This window comes from Myotis davidii, unplaced genomic scaffold, assembly GCF_000327345.1.
Source record: "Myotis davidii unplaced genomic scaffold, ASM32734v1 scaffold2064, whole genome shotgun sequence".
Taxonomy (NCBI): domain Eukaryota; kingdom Metazoa; phylum Chordata; class Mammalia; order Chiroptera; family Vespertilionidae; genus Myotis; species Myotis davidii.
The window spans coordinates 27,794-37,257 of NW_006294674.1; the positions used below are offsets into that span (position 1 = coordinate 27,794).

At 37.5% G+C, this 9,464-nt stretch overlaps 1 protein-coding gene across 7 annotated transcripts in view; it reads left to right on the forward strand.

The window, feature by feature from the left end:
- The window catches only part of ZNF382 (zinc finger protein 382), a 48,566-nt gene that overhangs the window by 1,002 nt on the left and 38,100 nt on the right, over positions 1-9,464 (forward strand). For 2 of the 7 annotated variants that reach the window (XM_015567389.1, XM_015567390.1), the window contains exons 2-4: positions 2,023-2,095; positions 3,448-3,599; positions 5,872-5,967. In XM_015567389.1, coding sequence (XP_015422875.1) covers positions 3,461-3,599; positions 5,872-5,967 — 235 coding nt within the window. In that variant the 5' untranslated portion in view covers positions 2,023-2,095; positions 3,448-3,460. The remainder of the gene's footprint in view (positions 1-2,022; positions 2,096-3,447; positions 3,600-5,871; positions 5,968-9,464) is intronic. The other 5 variants (XM_006769034.2, XM_015567393.1, XM_006769037.2 and 2 more) reach the window with 4 other exon arrangements.

Consider the following 9,464-nt stretch of genomic DNA (forward strand, 5'->3'; position numbering starts at 1 on the left):
GTGTGTGTGTCCGAACGAGGCGGCCTCCTGCCCCAGATCGCTGCATTTTGGGTGCGTGCTAGTTTGCGAGAAGTTAGGGAGGATTGTGTGTGAAAAGTGGACGGTGTAATGTTGCTACCTGGGGTTTCTTCTGCTTTTGTGTATTTCGAGATCAGGTGTGAGTCGTATTTGAGGCTGTAGGTGATGATGGAGAAGCGAAAGTGATTTGCAATATGATTTTGAGACTTTACCTGGAATTATGTAATGAATGTGCTGCCCGAGGTTGTGATATATGGGGGCTATAGGGTGCTGGTTTGCTGAGGTAAGTTTGATTGACTGTAAACTATGCATGTGTTTGTAAACCACTGTTATTTTTTGTGATGGAGAAACTCTGCATGACCCCTGTCTAGTTGGGTATGTAAGATGTGATTATCTGAGTAGCGTTCATTAAATCTGCCTCCAAAATTGTAACTCAATAGCTATTTAGCAAATAGAATAGAGATATAAATATCGGAAAGGAAGAGGTAACAGTTTTGTGATTCCTAGATGGTAAGATTCATTGCAGGGAAACACCATATGAACTAAAAGTAATGTGTTAAAATGAATAGTGTCCCATAATTAGTGCTTTCAACACTGATATCTCTGAGATTTACTGCTTCTGAGTGAAAGTGATGACAAGCTTAATAGCTTCTTCGGGCATTCTAAAATAATAAAGAGTATTTGGTACACTTTTAATTACAAGGCCCATCTTGTTTTAGTAATTAAAATAGTTATTTTGTGAATTAAAATATTCACTGTATCAATCTATACTTCTGACTTTATTTAGCAAAATACTATCCTTTCTGCGTAGAAGCCTATAGAGTAGAAAGGTACATTTCTTTTCTATTTCCATACCTATACTACTAAAAAGTGTTGCTTACTATTAATATTTAAATTAGCTATTAGGAAATTAATAATAAATATTTATTATTAATAACTGTGCTTATTACCTAGTGTGAAACAGATGAATCAATAAAGAGATGAAGTAGAGAAATAGAAAGTCCAGATATTCTCAAGCAGATAGGGATATGGAATATGTGATAGAGATGGCATTTCACATAAATTGAGAAAATATGGATTGTATGTTATGTAGTATTGCTAAACAGTAAAACACTGGATAAAATCTTCACAAAGCAAAAACACTTTAATAGTCATATGAATAACTAAGAAAATTTATTTGCAACTTTAAGTAGGTAAAGCGTTAATTTACTAAATTTAAAAATATAATATCAACAAATTAGGAAGTAAAAACCCATGGGAAAAAAAGAGACATATTATAAGAAGATGCCATCACATAAAGGAAATAAAAGCTTCTTTAAACTTATTTTTTAAATTTTTATTTATTTTTTAATATATTTTTATTGGAAGGGAGAGGGGAGAAAGAGATAGAAACATCAATGATGAAAGAGCATCATTGGTTGATTCTTTTATGAGCCCTGATCGGGAATTGAACCTCAACCTCGGTGTATCAGGACAACACTCTAACCAATTAAGCTACCCAGCTAGGGTCTTCTTTAAAGTTATTAAAAGGAGCTTATTCTCACTCGTAAGGAATGTGTAAATTAGAATTATAATATTGATAGTAGACATTGAAAAATTATTGTCAGCTAGCTGCATTCATCAAGGTATGAGGAGGTATTCTTATGCACTACTGGTGGCAGTAGAAATTGGTAGAAAGTCCATGAAAAAAAAATAACTGGAAATATATAATAAACCCATCCTCTATGGAAGATGAAAGTAGTTCTGTAGAGGGAATGTTCCCCCTCTCCAAGCCACAACAAATTCCCCAGAATTTATTCTACCCCACCAAGAGATTAGGTTTCTGATGTTGGTGAGGGAGCAGATTTGCCCAGTTAATTTATATCCTGGATTTATATGGGATACAGAGTGGACAAGTGCTGAAACAGTGAAAACGGATGTAGATTTAACTGAGTTATTCTAAGAGATCTAAGTCAAATATGGTTTCATATGGTTCCTTGTATCTTCCTATCTCTGCCTTCTCAGGACTCTTCCCTTTCCAAAAGAAGAGCTCAAAAGAGAAGGTTCATCTCTTGCAAATCTTACAGCTATGCCTCAGGTGAGATGATGTTTCCTCTCTTCCTGAAAAACTCGTTTTCAGATTATATGAACATTTATTTCCCTATTCTTAAATTTCTCGGATATGAGGGTTGGCATCTGTGAAACTAGCCTCCAGTAGGGCCTAGATTGGGTGGCCTAGGTACAAAATTTAAGGAGTACTCTCAGAGCTGTGCATCCCTAAATTTTGCACCATAGGTACCTTGCCTGCCTCAACCTAATAACAGCCCTGTTCCCAGTTTCTCTTATTCCAACCAGATAAATGTAAGCCTTCCCCAAGTGCACTTTCTAGTTGGAGCCAATGTTCACATATAGATTGAGTATATCATCATCATTTCTGTCTTCTCACGAAAGTTACTACTGAAACAGAAATGTATTATCTTGATCTAAATGGGGATATCTTACTTGAATGAATCTAGTCCAGACATGGATTTGAAAGGAAGGAAAATACTACCGTTTGCATTCAAGAGCTCTAGTCATTAACAATGTGGATTGCCATTAATGCCTACTGGTAATTGAAAAATACTCATCTGTTGTGAGTGTTCTCAGTACATTTTTTAAGACTACTGCTCTATTGGAAAAATATCTAATATTATTTCATAAATATACACACTGCCTATCTCCATGTACTTTTTCCTTCTTAGAGCTCAAAGACTCTTTCTTAAAAACTGTCTTTTATATTTCCTGAATTTACTGTTTATTTTATACCCATGAATTTTAAAAGCCGATGCCCTATATTCCTACAAAACAAATGCATTGTGAACTTAAAAATTTTATGTCCTCAATAAAGCTTTGGAATACATAATGAAATTTTCCTTCACTTTGTAGCACTTTCCCTTGTTCACATTCCTATCATTGCATATGTAATATCTATTGAGTGTATAATGCAGCCGTGGGCAAACTACAGCCCGCGGGCGGGATCCGGCCCGTTTGAAATGAATAAAACTATTGAAAAAAAAAGACCGTACCCTTTTATGTAATGATGTTTACTTTGAATTTATATTAGTTCACACAAACACTCCATCCATGCTTTTGTTCCGGTCCTCCGATCCAGTTTAAGAACCCATTGTGGCCCTCGAGTCAAAAAGTTTGCCCACCCCTGGTATAATGCAACTTCTCATTATTGCGGTCAGAGTTTTATTCATTTTGGCCCACCAGGTAACCAATCACATTCAAAGCAAATAGTATGTTCTCATATATTTTTAGCATGAGATAATAAGTAAATACAGGTGAATGTATTTTCAGAGAAAATGTTATGCAGTATAAAACAAAATAAGAAAACTAGTCTGACCACTGAACATGGTCAAAGGTAGATCTCCAATATCTAGTTTTCACTAGTTGCAATCACTTTAGGATGAACTAGAGTATGCCCTTACAGGGATCAGTGTCATTCAAGGATGTGACTGTGGACTTCACCCAGGAGGAGTGGCAGCAACTGGACACTGATCAGAAGGCCCTCTACAGGGATGTCATGTTGGAAAACTATTACCACCTTATATCTGTGGGTAAGGAGAACTCCATGAATCTTTCAGTGTCATGCATCTCCTTTCAAGAGTTTCTGAAACCTAATGGAACTTTGAATTTCAGGGAACATAGTTGGTGAATCCCTTTGTGTTAGCAGAGAGTCTGGTATGTTCTCACTTGCTTAGTGCAAGGTGCTAACTTTGGTAAGATGTTAATGTATACCTTGTCTGCTGCCTTGAAGATATATCTTTCTCTTCCTTTAATTATTTTGAAGCCCAAGGAGATAAGGTTAAGTCTCATTTTTGAAAAATTTATTGAATTTATTGGGGTGACATTGGTTAATACAATTATATAGGTTTTAGGTATACAATTCTATAGTACACCATCTGTATCTTATATTGTTTGTTCACCATCCTAAGTTAAGTTTCCTTCCATCACCATTTAATCTCCCCTTTACCTTCTTCTGCCTCTTCTCATCGCACTTTCCCTCTTGCAATCACCATACTGTTATCTGTGTCTTTGAGTGTTTTTCTTTGTTAATCCCTTCACCTTTTTCACCCAGCCCCAAACCCCTTTCCATCTAACAGTTGTCAGTGTGTTCTCCATATCTGTGAGTCTATTTCTATTTTGTTAGTTTATTTTTTTTGTTATAGTCAATATATAAGTGAAATCATATGGTACTTGTCTTTCTCTGACTGGCTTATTTCACTTAGTATAATATTCTCCAGGTCCATCTATGCTGCTGCAAAAAGATAAGATTTCCTTTTTCTTTTTTTTTTTTTACAGCTGAGTAGTATTCCATTGTGTAGATGTACCACAGCTTTTTTATCCACTCATCTACTGATGAGCACTTGGGCTGCTTTCAGATCTTGACTATCTACACTAATAAAAGAGAAACATGCAAATTGGTCATCACTCTGCTACGCCCACCAGCCAACCAGGGCGAGTATGCAAATTAACTCAACAAAGATGGCAGCGGCCATGGAGCTAGAGCGAGCAAGGGGCTTGGGTTGCCCCTGGCGACAGAGGAAGCCAAGCTTCCCACCCGCCCTGGCTGCCATTGAAGGAAAAGCCTGGCAACCCAGGCTTCCAGCTGGCCCTGGCCTCCACTCAAGGAGGGGCTGGGGGCCTGGGTCACCAGGGGGCGTGGACAGCCTGAAAACAGCCCTCAGCCCCTTACCCAGGCTGGCCAGGCACCCCACTGGGACCCCCCACCCTGAACGGGCTGTGGCCAGCCTGAAAACCACCCTCAGCCCCTTACCAAGGCTGGCCACGACCCCCCAATGGGGACCCTCATGCCATGGGGGCATGGCTGGCCTGCAAACCACCACCACAAGCCCCTTGCCCAGGCTGCCTCACGCCCTAAGGGAACCCCCCCCCTGATCCGGGACCCCCTTCAGGGCAAACCAGCCGGCCCCCACCCGTTCACCAGGCCTCTATACTAATAAAAGGGTAATATGCTAATTAGACTAGGAGACCTTCCAGGAGACCTTCTGGGCATTCTTCTGGACAAAGCCATGGTGGTGGGGCCGAGGTAGAGGTGGTTAGAAGCCAAGAGGGAGGGCAGTTGTGGGTGATCAGGCCAGGATGGGGACGGCTGTTGTGGGTGATCAGGCCGGCAGGGGAGGCAGTTGCAGGTGAGCAGATCAGCAGGGGGGCCAGTTGGGGGTGAGCAGGCCGTCAGTAGGGGTCAGTTGGGGGTGAGCAGACCGGCAGGGGGCCAGTTGGGGGAATTGCGGAATGACCCATCGCTTTGATGCACACTGACCATGAGGGGGCAGATGCTCAACGCAGGAGTTGCCCCCTTGTGGTCATTGCACTCCCACAGGGGGAGCTCCACTCAGCCAGAAGCTGGGCTCACGGCTAGGGAGTGCAGCGGCAGTGGCGGGAGCCTCTCCTGCCTCCACAGCAGTGCTAAGGATGTTCGACTGACTGCTTAGGCCCGCTCCTGAGCATGCCTAAGCCGTCAGTCAGACATCCTGAGGGCTCCCAGACTGCAAGAGGGCAACAGGCCAGGCTAAGGGACCCCCCTGAGTACACAAATTTCGTGCGCCGGGCCTCTAGTTATAAATAATGCTGCTATAAACATAGGGGTGCATATATATTCTTTTGAATTAGTGTTTCAGATTTCTTTGGATATATTCCCAGAAGTGGAATTGCTGGATCATAAGGCAGGAATCATGCTAACTGATATCAAACTATACTACAAAGATATAGTAATCAAAACAGCATGGTACTGGCATAAAAACAGACATATAGATTAATGGAACAGAATAAAAAGCCTGGAAATATGTCTCATTTTTTTATTATCAGGGTTTCACATGACTAAACCTGATATGATCCGCAAGTTGGAAGAAGGAAAAGAACTATGGACAACAGAGAGAATTTTTTCAAGTCAGAGTTATTTAGGTGAGTCTGTACAGATAAAGACCAGTGAACTCAGGCAGTTGATACTTTGAATGTTTTTAGGGATATATATGTTTTGTAATTGTGGTAAAATACATAAAATTTACCATCTGAACTATTTTTAAGCATACAGTTCAGTGGCATTAATGCAATTATTACTACCATCTATCTCCAGAAATATTTTCATCTTGCAGAACTGAAACTCTGTACTCATTAAACAATAACTCCCATTTCCCCCTCCCCTTTGGCTCTGGCAACCACCATTCTACTTTCTATCTCTGTGCATCTGACTACTTGTAGGTACTTCATGTAACAGAAATCATATGGTATGTGTCCTTTTTTGCGACTGACTTATTTAATTTAATATAATGTCCTCAAGGTTCACCCATGTTGTAGTATGTATGTCCTTTTGAAGGCTGAATAATATTCCTTTGTATGTACATACCACAATTTGCTTATCCATTCATCTGTCAGTGCTCACTTGGATGGCTTCCACCTTTTGGCTTCTGTGAATAATACTGCTACAAAAGTGGGTGTACACATATCTATTTGAGTCACTGTTTTCAGTTCTCTTGGGTATAAAACCAGAATAGAGTTGCTGGATTATACAGTAATTCTGTTTAATTTTTTGAGGAACTGCCATGCTGTTTTCCGTAGTGGCGGCACAACTAAACGTTCCCACCAGCAATGTATAAGGGTTCCAGTTTCTCCACATCTTCACCAACACCTATTATTTTCTGGTGTTTTTGATAGTAGCCATCTTCCTAAGGCTTGAGATCTTTGAAGAGCCTATAAATGATTGCCTTGCATAGCTCTATAGTCTAAATTTAGTTTGAATATCATTCCCCATGTAAGTGCTTTCTTTGTTGCCTTAGTGCTACAGATATTAGTTATTATCTTACCAAGAATTCACTCCATGTTTGTAGGTATAAAGTACATAGAGATTTTAAGTGTTAAGCTCTTTGAGTTCTGACAAATTTAAAAGCCATGTATCTCATGCCCCAGTCAAAATAAAGGACACTTTATATTCCATCAAGCCTATTCCAAGTCAGTCCCTCCCACTAGGACAATCACAGTTGTGATTTCTACCAGCATAAGTTAGTTTTGTCTATTCTAGATCTTTTTCATGTATACTTTCTTTCACTCTGCTTAATGTCTGAGAGATTTATACACATTTTTGCATGTATAAGTAGTTTATTTTAATAGTAGAATAGTATTCAATTATATGAATTCACCAGTTTATGTATGTCTCTCCTAATAATAGACATTTGAAATGTTCCAGTTTGGGGCTATTGTGAATAAATTACTGTGAACATACTCTAATGCACTTTTATAGACATGTATGTCCTTCTCAGTAGAAACCTAGCAGTTGATATTGTTCATTCAAAAGGCAGTATAAATTTCACTTTTTTAAGAAACAGTCAGTTTTTAAAGTTACTACACCATTTTAAAGTTTTACCAGCAATACATGAGAATTTTGATTGTTATCAATATTTTCATTTTGGTCATTCTGAAAGATATGGAAGTATATTTTTGCAGTCAGTTTATATTGAAAACCTTTTCAAGTGCTTTTAATATCTTCTTCAGAGGTGCCTATTTAAATGTTTTACCCATTTCTTATTGGATAATATATTTTTACCTTGAATAATAGGAATTTTTTATGTAGTCTGGATAGAAGTATTTCGTTTGTTATAGGTATTGCAAAAATTCCTCTAGTCTGAGGCTTGCCTATTCATTTTAATGGTTTCTTTCAATGAGCATAAGTTTTTAACTTTGATGAAGTCCAGTTTATTATTATTTCATTTATAATTATTTCTTTGACCTATCAAACAAATATTTGTCTTCTCCGGGGTTGTGAAAATAGTTCTCTGTATTTTCTTTTAGAAATGTTAGTTCTGTGGCCCACCTCATGTTAAGAGTTTTTTATAATGTAAAGTAAGGGTAGATAATCTGTTTTCTTTCATATGGATATCAATTTGTCTCATCACTTGGTGAATGAAATTGCTCTGTTAATCTTATCATAAATTGTTTGTGTCAGTCTATTTTTTAGACTATTCTTTCCTTTGATATGTTTTAAATCCTATTATCAGTGCCATGTGGTCTTTGATTATTTTAGCTTTATTATACGTCTTTGTTAAAAATATGTTTTTATTGATTTCAGAGAGGAAGGGAGAGGGAGAGAGAAATAGAAACATCAGTGATGAGGGAGAATCATTAATCAGCTGCCTCCTGCATGCCCCCTACTGGGAATAGAGCCTGAAACCCGGGCATGTACCCTGACCAGGAATTGAACCATGATTTCCTGGTTCATGGATTGGCGCTCAGCCAAGCTATAATAAGTCTTGAAGTCAGAGTAAGTCCTCTAACTTAATTCTTTTTAAAAATGTTTTGGCTACTCTAGGTCATTTTCTTTTTAAAATACATTTTAAAATCAATTTGTAGATTCCTTTAAATAAATGTGCTAAGATTTTTATTGATGAAAACTAACATTATAGCAATATTGTCTTTCAGTCCATCATTATACCTTTCCATTTGAGTTAATTCTCTAATTCTTGTACAGTGGTTTATTATTTTTAGTGTATTAGTCTTTTGTATATTTCATTAAGTTTATCTCAAAGCTTTTAATATTTTTTTGAAATTTTATTGTTTATTTTTCAATTACAGTTCAAAAATGTATTCATTTCAGGTGTACAAGATTAGACATTTATGTAAAATACAAAGGAATCAACCTGTTAAGTCTAGTACCCATTTGACATAATGTAAAGTTATTATAATATTACTTATTTTTAAAATAAAAATATTATTTATTTGTATTACTTAATAATATTTTATTTTTAAATTACAGTTGGCATTCAATATTACATTAGTTTCAGGTGTACAACATAGTGATTAGACATTTATATAACTTACAAAGCGACCTTCCCAATAAATCTAGTAACCTTTGATTTCTTGAATTAATTTTTAATTACAGTTGACATATAATATTTGTTTCAGATGTACAACACAGTGATAAGACATTTATCCTTCCCAATAAATCTAGTACCCATCTGACACTATACATAGTTATTACAGTATTAATTACTACATTCCCTAAGCTGTACCATATATTCCCATGACTATTTTGTAACTATCAATTTGTACCTCTTTTTAATAAATCTTTATTGTTCAGATTATTACAGTTGTTCCTCTTTTTTCCTGCCATAGCTCCCCTCCACCTGGTTCCCACCCCACCCTCTGTCCCTATCCCTCTCCCCGACTGTCCTCATCCATAGGTGTACGATTTTTGTCCAGTCTCTTCCCGCACCCCCACAATCCTTTCCCCAGGATTCTATTATATTCACCAGTTTATGCCCCTGATTCTATTATATTCACCAGTTTACTCTGTTCATCAGATTTTTTATTCACTTAATTTTTAGATTCACTTGTTGATAGATATGTACTCCTTGTTCATAATTTTTATCTTTACCTTTTTCTTCTTCTTCCTCTTCTTAAAGGATACC